This window comes from Salmo trutta, chromosome 18 (genome assembly GCF_901001165.1).
Source record: "Salmo trutta chromosome 18, fSalTru1.1, whole genome shotgun sequence".
NCBI classification, from domain to species: domain Eukaryota; kingdom Metazoa; phylum Chordata; class Actinopteri; order Salmoniformes; family Salmonidae; genus Salmo; species Salmo trutta.
Window position 1 is genome coordinate 42,125,885 of NC_042974.1, and position 22,444 is coordinate 42,148,328.

Here is a 22,444-nt window from a genome sequence, read left to right on the forward strand (position 1 = left end):
CATTTTCATTATTTCCCTATTTAACCCTCTGGAGCCATCATGGTTTTGTGAGTGTTTATTGTTGTCAGTTGTCTCATTTATGTGATTCTGGATTTTCGTTCTCCTTGTTGGAGGATTATTTTTGAGTAAAGTTACTATTATTACTCATCTCTGTGTCCTGCGACTCCGCCTTACCCACATCACCTAGACTCTGACAGATCCTGTTTTCTGCATCATTACATCTGGATGATTTTCTTTTTAGGCACACTAGTCCTCCCAAATTAAAATTCCAAGCCGCATAGCAAAATATTTAGGAGCATATGCGACCAAAATGGTCGCACTTTAGAGCCCTGAACACACTATCACAATAACACTGCGACACCTGCAGAGATCTAATCTGCGTGAGGGTGGGAGGTCAGAACATAGTAGATTAATTACTATTCCTATGGGTCAGCAGGACTCAGTAATATGGGATCTCTCGCGCTCTGGATACGTGACATCATGAGTGGATCTAGGAAGCTGGAGAATAATCACTATAATGGTGGGAACTGCAAGTGCCCTAGGTGAAGAACTTAAGGGAGAACAGAATTATGTCTGAGCACAGTATCAGAACAATGTCAGTACATAGTGATCTCACTGATGTACTCTACTACGTAGTATCCAAAGCTGTAGTCCATAGATGTCCTTGTTTACTCAGTGGGCCCTCTAACCTCTAGGCTAACTCTGCCTGGCTGGCTGTGTGGAACACTGTGTCATGTAGATGAGTACTCACCCATACTGTTGGTGGAGCTGCACCACATCAGCAGGCAGCCAGTACAAAGAACATTCAGCATCCCGAACACCAGGATTCTCCATGACTAAAACACAAACAGAACATTAACCAGAGCTTTCTAAACCAATGAATTCATTTAGATCTATAGGATTGCTTGGAGTGGTGTATTAATAGCTAATGCAGGTGGATGATAAAATAACCTATGGCATTGCCTAACCTAACTGTCAGTTAGGCTAATGTAATAATATTGTATTGTTCATTTGCCAATTTAGGGAATGCTTTGTTGCAGAAAAACCACGTACAAGACGGAAAGCAAAAATGTGAGGACGGTACAAACTCAAGGCTATCCACCACGTCTTTGTCTGTCACTTCGTGTTGGAGTCAGTGGCTGTCCTTGGAGTGCTGTGAAATCTACAATTACTGCAGTGCACCGTGTTATGACAGGGCTAGGGCGTCTTGTGACAGCCAGAGCCAGGGATAGAGATGGGAGCTGAAGTGTGTGTGTGTGTGGGCCTGTTGCAGCTTCAGGGCCCTGTAGATTGCTGTGCCTGTGTCTGTGTGCAAACAGAGCAACAGCATGCTGCCCAACACATCCAACCCCCCCACACACACGCTTTCTGGGAAAGCAGGGAACAACGAAATGTCACTGCCACCCTCTGCGTGAAGGAAGTATTGCAAGTAAACATGTCTGCACATCTTTTTCCTGAGGGTTGTTCTTTAGACATCACATATCTAGGTTAAATCTTACATTGGAGTGACACTCGCAAACACCTTCAGGAACATCAGCCTCCCTGAGTCACATAATACTGTCGCTGAAATATCATCTGTAGATAATATGCCTACGTCAAGTACTTCATCAGCTTTAATCCAGACGTATAGAGGGCTACTCAGCAGCACAGAAGGAGAGAAGAGTTTTATTGCCAGGTCAACAGCAGCATCAGTCTGGAAGACTACCACTGCCTAGTGCATGGATGGAGCAGACACCCAGCGTCAAGCCACAGTGAGCCTAACATAAATAATCACACATCATCACACCCTTATGAAGAAAGACACCACTCTCCACTTTCTCCGCCAAAGGAACTTTCTTTTCGGAAAACTTAGTCTCCTCTCCATGCATGTGAAGTGAACTCCGTTGGCTCTACCTCGATCAGTCTCTCTGGTCCTATAGAATCTAACCCAGTCTCTTCCATACAGCTTCTAGGGAGAGCAGTCTCCACAAATCAAATCAAGTTTTATTTGTCACATACGCCGAATACAACAGGTGTAGGTAAACCTTACAGTGCTTACAAGCCCTTAACCAACAATGCAGTTTCAAGAAAGAAAATAGGTGTTATGAAAGTATTAACTAAATAAACTGAAGTAAACAAATGAATTAATAAAAATAAAATAATTTAAGAAAATTGAAAAATAACAAATAATTAAAGAGCAATAATAAAATAACAGTAACGAGGCTATATACGGGGGGTACCGGTACAGAGTCAATGTGCAGAAACACAGGTTAGTCGAGGTACTATGTATATGTAGGTAGAGGTAAAGTACGCATGCATACAGTGAGGGAAAAAAGTATTTGATCCCCTGCTGATTTTGTACGTTTGCCCACTGACAAAGAAATTATCAGTCTATAATTTTAATGTTAGGTTTATTTGAACAGTGAGAGACAGAATAACAACAAAAAAATCCAGAAAAACACATGTCAAAAATGTTATAAATTGATTTGCATTTTAATGAGGGAAATAAGTATTTGACCCCCTCTCAATCAGAAAGATTTCTGGCTCCCAGGTGTCTTTTATACAAGTAACGAGCTGAGATTAGGAGCACACTCTTAAAGGGAGTGCTCCTAACCGCTGCTTGTTACCTGTATAAAAAAGACACCTGTCCACAGAAGCAATCAATCAATCAGATTCCAAACTCTCCAACATGGCCAAGACCAAAGAGCTCTCCAAGGATGTCAGGGACAAGATTGTAGACCTACACAAAGCTGGAATGGGCTACAAGAATATCACCAAGCAGCTTGGTGAGAAGGTGAAAACAGTTGGTGCGATTATTCGCAAATGGAAGAAACACAAAAGAACAGTCAATCTCCCTCGGACTGGGGCTCCATGCAAGATCTCACCTCGTGGACTTGCAATGATCATGAGAACGGTGAGGAATCAGTCCAGAACGACACGGGAGGATCTGTCAATGATCTCAAGGCAGCTGGGACCATAGTCACCAAGAAAACAATTGGTTTTCTACGCCGTGAAGGACTGAAATCCTGCAGTGCCCGCAATGTCCCCCTGCTCAAGAATACATATACATGTCCGTCTGAAGTTTGCCAATGAACATCTGAATGATTCAGAGGACAACTGGTGAAAGTGTTGTGGTCAGATGAGACCAAAATGGAGCTCTTTGGCATCAACTCAACTCGCCGTGCTTGGAGGAGGAGGAATGCTGCCTATGACCCCAAGAACACCATCTCCACCGTCAAACATGGAGGTGGAAACATGCTTTGGGGGTGTTTTTCTGCTAAGGGGACAGGACAACTTCACCGCATCATTTGACGGGGCCATGTACCGTCAAATCTTGGGTGAGGACCTCCTTCCCTCAGCCAGGGTATTGAAAATGGGTCGTGGATGGGTATTCCAGCATGACAATGACCCAAAACACACGGCCAAGGCAACAAAGGAGTGGCTCAAGAAGAAGCACATTAAGGTCCTGGAGTGGCCTAGCCAGTCTCAGACCTTAATCCCATAGAAAATCTGTGGAGGCAGCTGAAGGTTCGAGTTGCCAAACGTCAGCCTCGAAACCTTAATGACTTGGAGAAGATCTGCAAAAGGAGTGGGACAAAATACCTCCTGAGATGTGTGCAAACCTGGTGGCCAACTACAAGAAACGTCTGACCTCTGTAATTGCTAACAAGGGTTTTGCCACCAAGTACTAAGTCATGTTTTGCAGAGGGGTCAAATACTTATTTCCCTCATTAAAATGCAAATCATTTTATAACATTTTTTATATGCGTTTTTCTGGATTTTTTTGTTGTTATTCTGTTTCTCACTGTTCAAATAAACCTACCATTAAAATTATAGACTGATCCTTTCTTTGTAAGTGGGCAAACGCACAAAATCAGCAGGGGATCAAATACTTTTCCCCCCCACTGTAAACAGCTTACCAGAATAATGCAATAATAAAGTAAGGGTCATTTTACAGGGTTGGGGAATTCCAAAACAAAGAGCACTGTGGGACAGTTGTCTCTGTGGCATGTTAATGTGCACGCATGCACACACCCCTTACTAATTCCTTACCCGTCTGTCTGAAGTCACCAAGCGGAATTCTTGAGAGAGTTTCCCAAAGAAGGATCTGTGCGTCTTCCGGAATGGGTGTATAGTGCCCTGTGGGTACCACACAAACACACAGTCAAATGGAAGGATGTGAGATTAAGGACTCAGAGAGAAGCACCACCATCTAGTGTGTATCCTTCGTATTTAGCTACAGTAGGATGCCTGTAAAACAAAATGCTGCTTTAGACCAGGGGTGTCAAACATATGGCATTTTGGGGGGGGAAGACATACTCAATATACTTTACGACTGAAACCAAATCAAAACTAAGTTGTGTGGAAATGTTCTTGACCGTGTACAGCTCGCTAATAAATCACCTTAATGAAAGCTATAAAGTCAGGGAGCATCGGAAATGCCAAAAATAAATGGATGGAGGACATTTTTTTCTCACATTTTTTCAGTAAGGCCCTCCGGACCTCGTTAAAGACCAAATGTGGCAAAACGAGTTCGACATCCCTGCTTTAGACCCTACCAACTGGTGTCTTGAATAAGGAAAACTTACCAGCAAATACGTGTCAGTTTCTTGCTTTTTTCTGTGGATTGTGATATCTGCAAAGAAAGTATTTGGTTATGAAAAACAGAAAACAACAGATGACTGATATGGACTGTACATAAAGTGAAGTTTAATCTAACTTTATTTTCAAGATACCAGGACGACGCATGTCTGATTATGCATGGATTTCAAAATGTCACCAATAATCTGGTTAGTCTGGTTTAAACTGGCCATACATTAGACAAATTTTAACTGCGATTTTGCCATGATTTTTATTTATTTAACCAGGTAGGTAAGTTGAGAACAAGTTCTCATTTACAACTGCGACCTGGCCAAGATAAAGCAAAGCAGTGCAACACAAACAACACAGAGTTACACATGGAATAAACATAGTCAAAAATACAATAGAAAAAGTCTGTATACAGTGTGTGCAAATGAGGTAGGATAACAGAGGTATGGCAATACATAGGCCATAGTGGTGAAATAATTACAATATAGCAATTAAACACTGGAGTGATAGATGTGCAGAAGATGAGTGTACAAGTAGAGATACTGGTGCAAAGGAGCAAAATAAATAAAATAGATAACAGTATGGGGATGAGGTAGTTGGATAGGCTAATTACAGATGGGCTATGTACAGGTGCAATGATCTATGAGCTGCTCTGACAGCTGGTGCTTAAAGTTAGTGAGGGAGATATGAGTCTCCAGCTTCAGTGATTTTTGCAGTTTGTTCCAGTCATTGGCAGCAGAGAACTGGAAAGAAAGGCGGCCAAATGAGAAATAGGCTTTGGGGGTGACCAGTGAAATATACCTGCTTTACCTAGCAAAGACTTATAGATGACCTGGAGCCAGTGGGTTTGGCGACGAATATGAAGCAAGGGCCAGCCAACGAAAGCATACAGGTCGCAATGGTGGGTAGTATATGGGGCATTGGTGACAAAACGGATGGCACTGTGATAGACTACTCAGCAAATTGGATGCAGAGTGTTGGAGGCTATTTTGTAAATGACATCGCCGAAGTCAAGGATCGGTAGGATAGTCAGTTTACGAGGGTATGTTTGGCAGCATGAGTGATGCTTTGTTATGAAATAGGAAGCTGATTCTAGATTTAATTTTGGATTGGAGATGCTTAATGTGAGTCTGGAAGGAAAGGTTAGTCTAACCAGACACCAAGGTATTTGTAGTTGTCCATATATTCTAAGTCAGAACCGTCCAGAGTAGTGATGCTGGGCGGGCAGGCAGGTGTGGGCAGCGATCGGTTGAAGAGCATGCATTTAGTTTTACTTGCATTTAAGAGCAGTTGGAGGCCACGGAAGGAGTGTTGTATGGCATTGAAGCTCGTCTGGAGGTTAGTTAACACAGTGTCCAAAGAAGGGACAGAAGTATACAGAATGGTGTCATCTGCATAGAGGTGGATCAGAGAGTCACCAGCAGCAAGAGCGACATCATTGATGTATACAGAGAAAAGAGTCGGCCTGAGGATTAAACCATGTGGCACACCCAATAGAGACTGCCAGAGGTCCGGACAACAGGCCCTCCGATTTGACACACTGAACTCTGCCTGAGAAGTAGTTGGTAAACCAGGCGAGGGAATCATTTGAGAAACCAAGGCTGTTGAGTCTGCCGATAAGAATGTGGTGATTGACAGAGTCGATGAATACAGCTGCACAGTAATGTCTCTTATCGATGGTGGTTATGATATCGTTTAGGACCTTGAGCGTGGCTGAGGTGCACCCATGACCAGCTCATAAACCAGATTGCATAGCGGAAAAGGTACGGTGGGATTTGAAATGGTCGGTGATCTGTTTGTTAACTTGGCTTTCGAAGACCTTAGAAAGGCAGGGTAGGATAAATATAGGTGTGTAGCAGTTTGGATCTAGAGTGTCTCCCCCTTTGAAGAGGGGGATGACCGCGGCAGCTTTCCAATCTTTGGGGATCTCAGACAATACGAAAGAAAGGTTGAACAGGCTAGTAATAGGGGTTGCAACAATTTCGGCTGATAATTTTAGAAAGAGAGTGTCCAGATTGTCTAGCCCGGCTGATTTGTAAGGGGTCCAAATTTTGCAGCTCTTTCAGAACATCAGCCATCTGAATTTGGGTGAAGGGGAAATGGGGAGGCTTGGGCAAGTTGCTGTGGGGGGTGCAGGGCTGTTGACTGGGGTAGGGGTAGTCAGGTGGAAAGCATGGCCAGCCGTAGAAAAATGCTTATTGAAATTCTCAATCATCGCGGATTTAAATCGGTGGTGACAGTGTTTCCTAGCCTCAGTGCAGTGGGCAGCTGGGAGGAGGTGCTCTTATTCTCCATGGACTCCCAGAACTTTTTGGAGTTTGTGCTACAGGATGCAAATTTCTGTCTGAAAAAGCTAGCCTTTGCTTTGCTAACTGACTGTGTATATTGGTTCCTAACTTCCCTGAAAAGTTGCATATCGTGGGGGCTATTCGATGCTAATGCAGTACGCCACAGGATGTTTTTGTGCTGGTCAAGGGCAGTCAGCTCTGGAGTGAACCAGGGGCTATATCTGTTCCTGGTTCTACATTTTTTGAATGGGGCATGCTTATTTAAGATGGTGAGGAAAGCACTTTTAAAGAATAACCAGGCATCCTCTACTGACAGAATGAGGTCAATGTCCTTCCAGGATACGCGGGCCAGGTCGATTAGAAAGGCCTGCTCGCTGAAGTGTTTTAGGGAGCGTTTGACAGTGATGAGGGGTGGTCGTTTGACCGCAGACCCGTTACGGACACAGGCAATGTGGCAGTGATCGCTGAGATCCTGGTTGAAGACAGCAGAGGTGTATTTGGAGGGCAGGTTGGTTAAAATGATATCTATGAGGGTGCCGTGTTTACGGATTTGGGGTTGTACCTGGTAGGTTCATTGATAGTTTGTGTGAGATTGAGAGCATCAAGCTTAGATTGTAGGATGGCCGGGGTGTTAAGCATGTCCCAGTTTAGGTCACCTAACAGCACGAGCTCTGAAGAAAGATGGGGGGCAATCAATTCACATATGGTGTCCAGGGCACAGCTGGGGGCAGAAGGTGGTCTATAGCAAGCGGCAACAGTGAGAGACTTGTTTCTGGAAAGGTGGATTTTTAAAAGTAGGCGGTCAAATTGTTTGGGTACAGACCTGGATAGTAGGAGAACTCTGCAGGCTAACTCCGCCCCCTTTGGCAGTTCTATCTTGTCGGAAAATGTTATAGTTATGGATGGAAATGTCAGGGTTTTTGGTGGTCTTCCTAAGCCAGGATTCAGACACAGCTAGGCCATCCGGGTTGGCAGAGTGTGCTTAGGCAGTGAGTAAAACACACTTAGGGAGGAGGCTTCTAATGTTAACCTCTCTAGGGTAGGGGGCATTATTTTCACATCCGGATAAAAAAACGTACCCAATTTAATCTGGTTATTACTCCTGCCCAGAAACTAGAATATGCATATAATTGTTTGATTTGGATAGAAAACACCCTAAAGTTTCTAAAACGGTTTGAATGGTGTCTGTGAGTATAACAGAACTCATATGGCAGGCCAAAATCTGAGAAGATTCTGTACAGGAAGTGCCCTCTCTGACCATTTCTTGGCCTTCTATAGCCTCTTTATCGAAAACAGCGGATCTCTGCTGTAACGTGACATTTTCTAAGGCTCCCATACGCCAGAACGTGGAATGATGACTCTGCAGTCCCTGGCTGAAAAACAGTAGCGCATTTGGATAGTGGTCGATCTGAGAACAATAAGACGGGTGCGCGTGTCCACGTGAAGAGTCCATTTTCTTCTTTCAGTGTTTGAACGAAAACAACGTCTCCCGATCGGAATATTATCGCTATTTTACGAGAAAAATCGCATAAAAATTGATTTTAAACAGCGTTTGACATGCTTCGAAGTACAGTAATGGAATATTTTGAATTTTTTTGTCACGACATGCGTCCGCGCGTCACCGTTCGGATAGGGACCTGAACGCACGGACAAAACAGAGGATATTTGAACATAACTATGGATTATTTTGAACCAAAACAACATTTGTGGATGATGTAGAAGTCCTGGGAGTGCATTCTGACGAAGAACAGCAAAGGTAATCAAATTTTTCTTATAGTAATTCTGAATTTAGTGAACGCCAAACTTGGTGGGTGTCAAATTAGCTAGCCCGTGATGGCGAGCTATCTACTCAGAATATTGCAAAATGTGCTTTTGCCGAAAAGCTATTTTAAAATCTGACACCGCGATTGCATAAAGGAGTTCTGTATCTATAATTCTTTAAATAATTATGTTTTTTGTGAACGTTTATCGTGAGTAATTTAGTAAATTCACCGGAAGTTTTCGGTATGTTTGCTAGTTCTGAACGTCACATGCTAATGTAAAAAGCTGGTTTTTGATATAAATATGAACTTGATTGAACAAAACATGCATGTATTGTATAACATAATGTCCTAGGAGTGTCATCTGATGAAGATCAAAGGTTAGTGCTGCATTTAGCTGTGGTTTTGGTTTTTGTAACATTATATGCTAGCTTGAAAAATGGGTGTGTGATTATTTCTGGCTGGGTACTCTCCTGACATAATCTAATGTTTTGCTTTCGTTGTAAAGCCTTTTTGAAATCGGACAATGTGGTTAGATTAACGAGAGTCTTGTCTTTAAAATGGTGTAAAATAGTCATATGTTTGAGAAATTGAAGTAATAGCATTTTTAAGGTATTTGAATATCGCGCCACTCGATTCCACTGGCTGTTGACTAGATGGGACGATTTCGTCCCACATACCCGAGAGAGGTTAACATGCATGAAACCAAGGCTTTTACAGTTAAAGAAGTCAATAAATGAGAGCACCTGGGGAATGGGAGTGGAGCTAGGCACTGCAGGGCCTGGATTAACCTCTACATCACCTAAGGAACAGAGGAGGAGTAGGATAAGGGTACGGCTAAAGGCTATAAGAACTGGTCGTCTAGTATTTTCGGAACAGAGAGTAAAAGGAGCAGGTTTCTGGGCGCGATATAATAGATTCAAGGCATAATGTACAGACAAAGGTATGGTAGGATGTGAATACAGTGGAGGTAAACCTATGCACTGAGTGACGATGAGAGAGATATTGTCTCTCGAAACATAATTTAAACCAGGGGAGGTCACCGCATGTGTGGGAGTTGGAATTAAAGGGTTAACTAAGGTGTACTGAGCAAGGCTAGAGGCTCTACATTGAAATAAGGCAATAATCACTAACAAAAACAGCAATGGACAAGGCATATTGACATTAGGGAGAGGCATGCGTAGCCGAGGAACCATAGGGGTCCAGTGAGTGGCTCGGGCCGGAGACACGGTGATTCAGGCAGCTAGCGGGCCGGGGATGGCAAGCTAACAGAAGGGCCTTAGAGGGACGTTGCGATGGTAGAAAGTCTGTTGTAGCCCCCTCGTGCTGTTACGTCTGCAGACCAGTCATCGTGGATCAGCAGGGCTTCGTATGGTAAAAGGGGTCCAGGTCAATTGGCAGAATAAGCTAACAGTCCAATATGCTCTAGACAGCTAGCAGGATGTCACGACGGAGGAGCCAGTTTGGGATCCACAACAAATTCCGGGGACTGCAGGTACATCCTAACGTCGTAGGCTACAACCAAGACGTCGTAGGATGCATAATGTGAGCGAGTGAAAGACGTGCAATTATGGGACTTGCGCTCTGCCGGTCCGTATCTTAGGTCCGGATTATTTCTCTGGCATGCCAGAAATTTCCGGTCGTATCTTGTGCAGCGAGGGGGTGCTACGATGCGACAATGGAAGATGAAGCTGCAGTAGATAGCTGCAGTATTACGGGCTCCTGACCAATTCTTCTATTTTGAATATTTTTTTAAGCTGATTGTCATTTTTACATCATATTTCCGCCATTATTTCATATGACCAGCTACGGGACATCACAACAGCGATCACTAACCTCAATTTGGATGAATATTTCTACTTCAATGAGTCAGCATCTCTGGACGTGCTCCTTCTGGACTAGGGCCTAATCCCCGGTACTTGAAAGAGGAAGACATAGCACAAGAGAGGCAAACGAGCGGGCTGCCTGACGAGACTACATCAGCAACTAAATAAACCGCTTCTACCTTCCTTTCTATTGGCGAACATACAATCACTAGAGAACTGGACGAGTTCCGTTGGAAATTATCCTATCAACGGGACCTGAAGACTTGTAATATCCTATGTTTCTCGGAGTCATGGTTGAACAAGAACATGGATAATACACATCTAGATGGTTTTTCTATACATCGTCTAGACCGACCGGCAGCAACGGGTAAGGTTAAGGGGGAGGTGTGTGTCTGCTGGGGCATGATCTGTACATTTAAGGAACATTCCCTGTCTTAGGACAGTTAGGATCACCACTATTTTAAGAATGTGAAATTTCAGAATAACAGTAGAGAGAATGATTTATTTCAGCTTTTTTTTTCTTTCATCACTTTCCCAGTGGGTCAGAAGTTTACATACACCCAATTAGTATTTGGTAGCATTGCCTTTAAATTGTTTAACTTGGGTCAAACGTTTCAGGTAGCCTTCCACAAGCTTCCCACAATAAGTTGGGTGAATTTTGGCCCATTCCTCCTGACAGAGCTTGTGTAACTGAGTCAGTTTTGTAGGCCTCCTTGCTCGCACACGCTTTTACAGTTCTGCCCACAAATGTTCCATGGGATTGAGGTCAGGGCTATTTGATGGCCACTCCAGTACCTAGCCTTTGTTGTCCTTAAGCCATTTTGCCACAACATTGGAAGTACGCTTGAGGTCATTGTCCATTTGGAAGACCCATTTGCGACCAAGCTTTAATTTCCTAACTGATGTATTGAGAGGTTGCTTCAATATATCCATATAATTTTCCTTCCTCATGGAGCCATCTATTTTGTGAAGTGCACCAGTCCCTCCTGCAGCAAAGCACCCCCACAACATGATGCTGCCATTTTGTGCTTCATGGTTGGGACGGTGTTCTTCTCTAGGAGACAGAACGAGTCTCCTTCCTGAGCGGTAGGACGGCTGCACGGTCCCATGGTGTTTATACTTGCGTACTATTGTTTGTACAGATGAACGTGGTACCTTCAGGCGTTTGGAAATTGCTCCCAAGGATGAACCAGACTTGTGGAGGTCTACAATTTTCTTTCTGAGGTCTTGGCTGATTTCTTTTGATTTTCCCATGATGTCAAGCAGAGGCACTGAGTTTGAAGGTAGGCCTTGAAATACATCCACATGTACACCTCCAATTGACTCAAATTATGTCAATTAGCCTATAAGAATCTTCTAACGCCATGACATCCTTTTCTGGAATTTTCCAAGCTGTTTAAAGGCACAGTCAACTTAGTGCATGTAAACTTCTGACCCACTGAAATTGTGATATAGTGAAATAATCTGTCTGCAAACAATTTTGGGAAAAATTACTTGTGTCATGCACAAAGTAGATGTCCTAACCGACTTGCCAAAGCTATAGTTTGTTAACAAGAAATGTGTGGAGTGGTTGAAAAACTAGTTTTAATGACTCGTATGTAAGCTTATGTAACTTCAACTGTATATCTGTTTCGGTCAGAAACGGAATAGGAGGCGAGACATCCCACTCACTCATTTTTTCTGGTTCACATACAGTCAATGAACTAAGCAGACCAAAGATGGTGTATATAATGACGAGATGGTCTTCTCGCCACCCTAACAATGGGAGTTGTTGTCCCAACTGCGGGAATAAGCAGAATCGCTGTATTCCTACGTGAGCAGATTTTGACAGGAGTGGACCCTCTCTGACCAGACGCAGATTCTAATGAAATTGTGCCTATGTGAGAGCAAACCGGTTATTAAGCAGACCAGAACTTACCCCTTTTTTTCATACACTTTTTTTTCATATGGTAAACGGCCTGAGTGGGACATCTTAATTTATCCACCATCTTTGCTTTGGTTTCCTGGCCTAGCTAAACTTTTAAAATTGGATATATGTCTTATTGTACTTTTTATTATTATCAAGAAATCAATACAAAAAGTACACGGGGGAACACAAGTATATATACAAAAAAATATACAAAGGACAACGTTACATAGCATTCGTTAGATGATAGAACATTGCTAACGTTAGCTAGATACGTTAACGTTAGTTAGCTTTGCCCCGAACTTCAGGTAAACTCTAGAGCAAGTATTGTCTTGGCAATGAATAACAATACATTAGCTAAAGTGAAGATTTAGTTAGTTCTCTAGTAGCGACACACACAGTTGTGGAAAGAGGCTTCACAGCTGTATATGGGGCTAGCTAAACGTGCCTAGGCAGCTAGCTAGTTACCCCAACTAAATTGCATTGCACTTGCTGGCTGGCTGGCTAGCTAGCATAACATAACTAGCTAGCTACCTGAGTCGTTGATGTTGACAACGTCCACCGCCACCATGTCAGGTTTATCAAGGGGACCAACTTTCCTCTCGGTCACCCCGGATGGCACCACGTCCGGCTTGGAACCGAATTTCCTGGGGTAAAAGTCCCCAACATTGTGATACGATAGTCCTGATGGAGACGTGGACATGCCACCGTCCATCGCCATTTTTTTCTCTTCAGCCACAAAACGAATCGATTGAACTGTCGAAAGCCTGCGCAAATGCACAGATCTGTAAATAATCTAATCGTGATGTAACGTTAGCTCTTGGCTACGCCAAAAGAAGATTGTTTACAACGCTTAGAAGTCAGTGATTTCAGCGAGTAATACAACGGAAGTCGAGAAAATACAGTTTGTGGCAAAAAAAAACCGCTAATTTAATTAAATCACAGATCTCTGAATGATAAATTGAAAGGCCACTTTCTGTTTGAAAGAAAATTGTAGTTATGTTGGTGGTTGATAAGAAACATTTACATACACATTTCCAACATAGTTTCGATCAATGTTGGAAATGTAGCAATTATATATTTTTTTTACCAGGTCTGTCTTTTTTTGTTGAGAAAATCGTGATTAAAGTTGACATTTGAAAATTGTTAGGCCTTTTTATGATCCATGAACTGTACACAACACAGACAATTACCTAGCAAAATGTCGTTTACAGTCGGTTTTGGTTGAAAGTTGAAAAGACAGTATATTTCATGTCATTGAAAAGACGACTACAAAGATGTCCGTCTAGGTTCGGTTTTCGTTGAAAAGACGTTTCAGGTTATTTCAAAGATTTGAAAACATAATTTCAACGTACTTGCGTACACATGTAAAATGTATAAAAAATGGGTCTATGGCTGGCAGGCGATGTATATCAGACCGTATCCCACAGGTATGACAAAACATTTATTTTCACTGCTCTAATTATGTTGGTAACCAGTTTATAATAGCAATAAGGCACCTCTGGGTGTTGCGTATGCCTAAGAACAGCCCTTAGCCGTGGTATATTGGCCATATACCCAGTGGCGTTTTTAACATGTAAATCTTGGTGGGGCAAACTCCCAAACATTTTTTTTAGATGCATGCCAGCAAAGACACTAAACAATACATTAATTGCACTATAACAGTGACAAGCAGTGCCCACAAACTGTTCTTGTTCTGAGAAATGATGGCTATTCCATGCAAGAAATTGCCAAGAAACTGAAGATCTCGTACAACGCGGTGTACTACTCCCTTCACAGAACAGCGCAAACTGTCTCTAGCCAGAATAGAAAGAGGAGTGGAAGGCCCCGGTGCACAACTGAGCAAGAGGACATGTACATTAAAGTGTCTAGTTTGAGAAACAGATACCTCACAAGTCCTCAACTGGCAGCTTCATTAAATAGTACCCGCAAAACACCAGTCTCAACGTCAACAGTGAAGAGGCGACTCCGGGATGCTGGCCTTCTAGGCAGAATTGCAAAGAAAAAGCCACATCTCAGACTGACCAATAAAAAAAGAAAAGATTGAGATAGGCAAAAGAACAAAAAAAACACAGACACTGGACAGAGGAACTCTGCCTAGAAGGCCAGCATCCTGGAGTCGTCTCTTCACTGGCAATCCGCCTGCTCCTTCTGACAGCGGATGGGGCGCTGGAGCCTCACATGAGCATTGTTCCACATCTCTTCTGCACGGCTGAACCACTCGTTCACCACAGGAGCTTCGGTCTGGCTCGGAGTCCATGGGGCCAGGACTGTCTGGTAACCCAGAACACACTGGAAGGGAGTCAGCCCGGTGGAGGAAGGGCGCAATGAATTCTGGGCGTATTCCGTCCAAGGAAGAAATCGGGCCCACTCCCCCTGCCGGTCCTGGCAGTGACTCCTCAGGAACATCCCCAACTCCTGGTTCATCCTCTCCACCTGCCCGTTAGACTGAGGCCAGTACCCGGAAGTGAGGCTGACCGTGACCCCCAGCTTCTCCATGAAGGCTTTCCATACCAGTCACGTGAATTGGGGGCCACGGTCGGAGATGATATCCTAGCTGGTAAATTCAAGTTATTAAGATATTCTAGCTAGCTACATTTTCAGATATTACACATTTCTAATTTTGACATGAAGTATTTTCATTTCAAGTTAAAGTGTACTGTTAGCTAGCTAGCTAACATTAGTTGACTGGCTCGTTAGCTAACATTATGTGTATTATCTTATTATTCGTATCTCAGAGCCATTTGCTTTGCTTGATATAGACTAATGTTAGCTAGCTAACATTGGACCTGGATGGTTAGCTACCTGCAGAATCATGCAGAGTAGTAACGTCATGAGTTGTGATTATGGTTCATTGTTTAGCTAGCTAGCTACGTGTCTTAACAAAAAACTCCCCAAACACCTCTGGGATGAATTGGAACGGCGACTGATGTTGGAACAATGGCAACAATAGAAGAAACAAGATATACACAAGGCAAACTTTTACTTCATAATTATCAGCTAGATATGTGAATCATAATAATCTAGCTAGCCAACTAGTTAAACAGACAAAAATGACCTAAAACTAATTTTATACAAGGTAGATGAACATTTTTTGTGGGTAGCTAGCTAACAATTATTCGTGGCTATTAATGAGATGTGAATAAGCAACATTTCATTCCGAAGTCTGAGTGCATTTTCTCTTGCTTCAGCTCAAATTTCTTTGCATACATTCCGTTGAAGCTTGCATCGATGCATGCTTAAAAATATGCACAAACGGAGTACGCATTCGAGAACTGCCTTCCATATTCCGTTTCGCATACTTTTTATTTGGACTCATAGTCCGACCCTCCGTGCTCCATTTGGTGTGCTCGGAGCACGGTAGTATGAATTTTGAGAAACAACCTTAGTTTAAGTTTAGCATCACTTTTCAACCAATCCAGTGCATTTTTGTTGAAAATGAAAAATTATGAAATCAACAATAAGTCAAAGGATTTAACTACTGAAACAAACAAAGACAAAACAGATCAATCCCACTTTTCAGACAAAGCCAAATAGAACAATCCCACTTTTCAAGCCTGCTGTAGGTGTGGTAAACACCACCCCCGGCTCTACCAGGGGCATGCTTGAGGTGATATCCCACAGCTCTGCATACGCCAGAGATTGATTTCTTATTGCTCACTTTAATCCATTGTACAGGATGCAAACAAGTGACTGGCGTTTCGAGGTCAAGCTGACGTCTTCCTCAGAGTGACCTGACCATTACACATTGATCCTATTTGTAGCCTAGTGGCCCATTGAGACACAACAATGTAAAATATTTTATAATGATAATGTTTCAAGGTAAATGTCAAATTATAGCACAAAAAAATAAGATAAATATTGTGTCTCATTAATCAATAGTTCATGTCAAAATATACATAGGTGATATTTGAGTGTCTGTGAATCCGGAGACAGGCAACAACATTATAGAAATGAGAACAGTGAAAATCTTAATTCAGCCCCTTTGGATCCACAGTTTCTAAGGAGTACTTCCAGAATGCCTCTTTGTTTTAGGCTATAAATAGGAGCTATGTGCAATGGTCAGGTCACTGACGAAGACGTCAGCTTGACTTTGAAACCTCAGTTACCTGTTCGCATCCTGTACAATGGAGTAAAGTGAGCAATAAGAAATCAATCTCAGCCTTTTTTTGTTGAGTGCTCCAACTCCTTTTTACTTTGAATTAGTCCTTTTGGAAGTTTTTCTTGGTAAGCCATTCTCAAAATAAAGAGATCGTTGATAAGCTTAAATGTCCATCTCCCACCCATGGAGAGACCTACAGTGCCATGAAAAAGTATTTTCCCCCCTTTCTGATTTTCTCTATTTTTGCATATTTGTAATATTGAATGTTATCAGATCTTCAACCTAAACCTAATATTACATAAAGGGAACCCGAGGTAACAAATAACAAACAAAAATGGATACTTATTTTATTTATTTATTGAACAAAGTTATAACACCCAATTCCCCTTACACTCAATAACTGGTTTTGCCACCTTTAGCTGCAATGACTGAAGCCAAATGCTTCCTGTAGTTGTTGATCAGTCTCTCACATTGCTGTGGAGGAATTTTGGCCCACACTTGCATGTAGAACTGCTTTATCTAAGCATTTGTGGGGTTTCAAGCATGAACTGCTCGTTTCAAGTCCTGCCACATCTCAATTGGGATTAGGTCTAGATTTTGACTAGGCTGTTCCAAAACTTCAAATTTGTTGTTTTTTAGTCATCTTCATGTAGACTTGATCGTGTGTTTTGGATCATTGTCTTGCTGCATAACCCAGCTGTGCTTCAGTTTCAGCTCACAGACGGATGGCCTGACATTCTCCTGTAGAATTTTGATACAGAGCAGAATTCGTGGTTCCTTCTATTAAGGCAAGTTGTCCAGGTCCTAAGGCAGCAAAGTATCCCCAAACCATCACACTACCACCACAATGTTTGACCGTTGGTATGAGGTTCTTACTGTGGATGTCACGACTCCTACCGAAGGAACTATTTGTGAGAAGATGAAATGTGATGTTAGCCTTCTAAATGAGAGTATGGGTTTTCATATCAAGTTTTAACTAGTCAGTGACGACACCCCGTGAGTACAGACATTTACATTGTTGTCATGGACCGCCCCCTTTTCTACTCTAGTATAAAAGCCACTTCCAACAAAATTGACATTAGTAAAAAACTCAGGGACGGGAGTTCCCACGTTGAAATGGCTAAGAAATCTACAAACTAAAGAACAAGTATTCAGGCTGCAGCTGTTTAAATAGTTTAGTTTGGTAAACGCATCCGACCTAAGAACAATTCAGAATGGTACTCTGAAGTATCCATTATAACAACCTACAACTCCAACAGACTTTGATCTCTGGTGGACAAACCAGAGATCAAACTACTGACTATTCAACAGACGGACCAGTGATCACAGAGAGGGACAACAAAGGCATGCACTCGTAAATATGTAAATTGCTATTTCTTTTCGAATGAGAGGCTGTTCATGTTAAAAGTACTAGCATTTCATGAGTGTAGTTATCAACTGTATTACAGTGAATTCTCTCTGAGTTTTCCGCTGTTGAGCTGTCCCCACCCTCTTTCCTTTGTCTACCAAGCCGTCATATCGGCTTAGCCCACTAGGGACTTTTCTATCATATCAGTAACCAATGTATGACCTATTGTATGTGTGTTTATGTAATTCTGTGATTGATTAGTTAGTAAATGAATAATTAAGCCAATTTGTATATCGCTGATTCGTGATTTATGTTAGGGTTTGTGCAGATATCTAAGAGTTTGCGATGTTCAGTAATGAGTGATGAGATAATAATAAATGAATAAGTGACTGTAATTGATAAGATATGAAAATATCTGAAGAGTTATTTTCGGGAAATTGACACTCTATGAACAACATTTTTCCATGGTTCCCTGACTTCCTAGTTAATTAAAGTTACATGATTAGTTTAATCGCGTAATTAAATTACACATAGAGAATTTATTTGATAATATACAGTCTTCACATTTAATGATAGTCAACGCTACGACATAATGATGTTCCCGTGCGAGGAATCTAAGATAGAATGAGGCATTTATTTTGATTCAGTCTATATAAAATTGGAAAGCAGATTGCATTATGCACCCAGATTATGTTATACAACATGGGAGTTGTAGACAGGAATTTTTGGTTGCGTGTGTTGACATTTGAACAATACAAGGAGGTTGCCTCCGTGTTGTTTCTCTGACATAGTCAGTGTAGGGTTACATTACATTTTTAGTGCTAGGACACGATCCAGCTAATTATAGAAATTTGACAAATAGATGCGTTGGGCCAAACGTGCTATTTCTGTTTCTCGTGTTTCAGAAGCGGGTAGACTCGGTCATTATTCATTTCTCGAGCAAGGACATAGGGCCAGCCGATTGAAATTTGAGGAGATATTAGCTGACCCAGCGATAATCATCTCCGTCTACCACACTTAGACAGCGTGGCTAGGCCATAGGTGTATCTGTTGTCTAATATTACTGCGAGTTCCGGTAACTTAGTGCTAGCAAAGAAAACTGAACAATTAAATGTAATTGCAAAAGCTTATGATGACGAACAAGCGCAAACTCTTCAACCAAATTGTCTTCTACTGGAACAAAATCATATTCTACAGGAAGAACTCGATTTAGCCAAAACTAAATAGGACGATGTCCACGCCAAACTAGATAAATCTGACGAGTTATCTACAAACAGAACCGTGCAACTTGATAACATGCATGCAGTTTTGTTGAACGTTACTCAAAGTAACAATGTTCTACTGCAAAGGCTGCAGACCAAAGCCGATCAGTTAATGAACACAATGACTAAGTTGAATGACAGATCAGCAGAACTCATTGAAGTCGCTGACCAAATGAATGATGAGAGAACTCAGGTGATAAAGATGGAAATATTGATTTCTAACCAAGCGGCAGAAATATCATGACTGAATCTCTCACTCCATACTCAATACTCAAGACTCTCACTCCATATTCCATACTCAAGACATCTGCAAACCATGACATATGAGTAGGAGACCGAAAGGGGCAAGTGCGACACTCACGTGTCCAATATCAGGACTCAAGTGGACTCTGCAATGCAGCAGAATACCACCCTTAGGTACAATCTGGTGGAATTCCAGAACGGTCACACGCTACAGCGTGACTACCCAACCAAGCAACCGTAGCCCGGTGCTCAAATGAGTGAAGACGATAAAAGGTTTCAGACTTTGCCTCCCTCATGTGTCCCTTAGTCTTCTCCTCTTGGCCATTCGGCACTGAGTAATATGGCGCCTCTTCGCCAACAAAGACAAAGCTTGGCTTCTCCTCTTGGCCTTTCGGCCCCAATTTCCCCACAGGATGAAGCCAACCCTCTCCACCCGCTTGGCGCGGAACGTCTTGACAAACTCGCCAAAATTTCCACACCTTTGACCCCGTTCCAGGTCAGCCAAACGATACTGAGACATTCCTAACTGACATAGAGGATGCATTGCATAGCTACCCGAACACTACGAGTTCTGACGTTGGTTTACCTGTTGAAGTGAACGTCGAATAGACACGTGACGAGGTTCATTCATCTACAACAGCAACACATGCTAAACGACTATGCTAAACTTGTCACAGCTTTGAAATTAGAATTCAGTGGTTCTGCGACTCAAAAACACGATAGCTCACTAGCTAACATGGCCAAACAAGTTCGGAATGAACACCCACAAGCTTACTATCATAGGCTTCGTTCAGCTTACTTTGGCCTACTCACTAAAACAGGAATGGAAGAGCTGTTACAATTCAAACAAATGTTTCTGCCAAACATGTATCCCACCTTCATTACCTACTTGGGCCCTACAGCCCATGTTGGCTTGCCTATCTTACAACTCAGAGAGCTTGCAAGCACAGCTTTTGAGGCATCAAAAGCTCGCCACGCTAAGAGCCCTGACAACTCGGTTTTGAAGTTTGACCAGGAGCACTTTATCCAGTTAGAGGGTGCATTATCAGGTATTGCAGCATTGAGAGATGACGCACAACAACGTTTTCTACCGCAAAACCGTGACTCCAATAACCACCGCGGTCGAAATAACTGTAAAGGACCAGACAGGGAATTGCCAGACACCAGGTCCGCAGGAATTAACACCCTTAGCAAGGAAGTTAAACATCGAATTTCTCCCGCTCTCACTCGAGACCCTATCCAGGGCCTGCTCGATCAAGGAACAAGCCCACAAGCTTTGTCTATAGACTCGAATCAGTCTCGAATCTGAAATCCTGCTGCTCGGTGCAGACTTGATGGATCGGTTACTCCCACTGATTGATTGGAAAACCAACCATGTATGTTCACAGGTCACAGTGCCTTCCACACTGTCTTCCCCCAATGCTAAATGCAACGCAGTCATCCACAAGGTGTATCTGTCGAAAGCACCCCTTGGGAAAAAGACGTTTCAAAACCTCTTGGTGCAGAATCCGATCCAAGGAGATATTAAGATATCTTGACACATTCAATCAGCAAACCTGATTGACCATTATTTTCATGATTTAGAGTCAGCAATCTCTGTGATTGAGCAACTTCCCTCCTCCTTGAAGTCATGCAATACTGTAGTTGAGATGAACTTCTCTTGCCCTTCAGACACTTCCGCAAGCACTGCGGCCGTCTCAGCAAGAAAAACATTGATGCGCAGAGTATACTCTGCTTCCGATGATACATCTTCCACTTTGTGGGGGACTGTCAGCCCTTACAATGATACTAATGGCGTCAGTCCAGCATCTGACCCGATGACTCCCACTGGTGAAACACTTTGCGATATCACAGACAGATATCCTCGTCTCAGTTCGCAGGTACTGAAGAGGTTGTCTCACGTAGATGCTGTGATGACAAGCCTCGACAGCCACTGAGCGTTTTGAAGCACAAACACCAGGAGATTTGGTTGAAATGTTACAGCCATTCTCATAACAACGCGGCCGCTGACAACTCGTACATAGGGTCTGACCTTTTCCTTTGTGCCTTGGATACCAACACCAACCGCTGGTGGGGGGGTCACGAGACACAAAAGGGTGGAATACTAGCCCAGACCAATGGTGAGCAGGGGGGGGGGGATTCGTGACTACGTGCAACACTGTACGAGGCCACCAGAGCAGAAAACAAATCTAGTTCTTAACTTCCCCATGAGAACAGAGAGGAGCGCTTTCCAGAGGCTTTCTGTCGACTGACTATCCAGCAGACGGACCAGTGATCACAGAGAGGGACAACAAAGGCATACACTCGTAGATATGTAAATTGCTATTTATTTTCGAATGAGAGGCTGTTCATGTTAAAAATATTAGCATTTCAGGAGTGTACTTATCAACTGTATTACAGTGAATACTCTCTGAGTTTCCCGCTCTTGAGCTGTCCCCACCCTCTTTCCTTTGTCTACCAAGACGTCATATCGGCTTAGCCCACTAGGGACTTTTCTATCATGTCAGTAACCAATGTATGACCTATTGTCTGTGTGTTTATGCAATAGCATGTAGCCTAAGCTATGATATTGGATAGCCTATTTGTATCAAGTATCTATTTTCATAGTGTGAATGATGGAAAATAAAACAAATTATAAAATGATTTAATAGGCATCAGGAAAGTGTGACGTGGTAAGGTTGGACCCAGGTGCAGAGAAGAGACCAGACGAGGAATCAGTGGTTATGTAACGGTTGTCCAAAGGAGTAGACCAAGGTGCAGCGTGGTATGTGTTCATCTTGATATTTATTTTAACCTGTTTGGGACAGGGGGCAGTATTTTCACGGCCGGATAAAAAACGTACCCGATTTAATCTGGTTAATACTCCTGCCCAGAAACTAGAATATGCATATAATTAGTAGATTTGGATAGAAAACACTCTGAAGTTTCTAAAACTGTTTGAATGGTGTCTGTGAGTATAACAGAACTCATATGGCAGGCCAAAACCTGAGAAGATTCTATATGGGAAGTGCCCTGTCTGACCATTTCTTGTCCTTCTATAGCCTCTCTGTCGAAAATACAGCCTCTGTGCTGTAACGTGACATTTTCTAAGGCTTTCATTGGCTCTAGGAAGGCGCCAGAACGTGGAATGATAGCTCTGC

At 42.6% G+C, this 22,444-nt stretch overlaps 1 protein-coding gene across 1 annotated transcript in view; it reads right to left on the reverse strand.

Moving 5' to 3' along the window:
* LOC115153316 (zinc transporter 6) overlaps positions 1-13,163 on the reverse strand; it is a 77,295-nt gene extending 64,132 nt beyond the window's left edge. The window contains exons 1-4 of the mRNA XM_029698638.1: positions 12,884-13,163; positions 4,569-4,615; positions 4,033-4,119; positions 752-836 (exon numbers count right to left, since the gene is read on the reverse strand). Coding sequence (XP_029554498.1) covers positions 752-836; positions 4,033-4,119; positions 4,569-4,615; positions 12,884-13,070 — 406 coding nt within the window. The 5' untranslated portion in view covers positions 13,071-13,163. The remainder of the gene's footprint in view (positions 1-751; positions 837-4,032; positions 4,120-4,568; positions 4,616-12,883) is intronic.
* Positions 13,164-22,444: the final 9,281 nt, after the last annotated feature.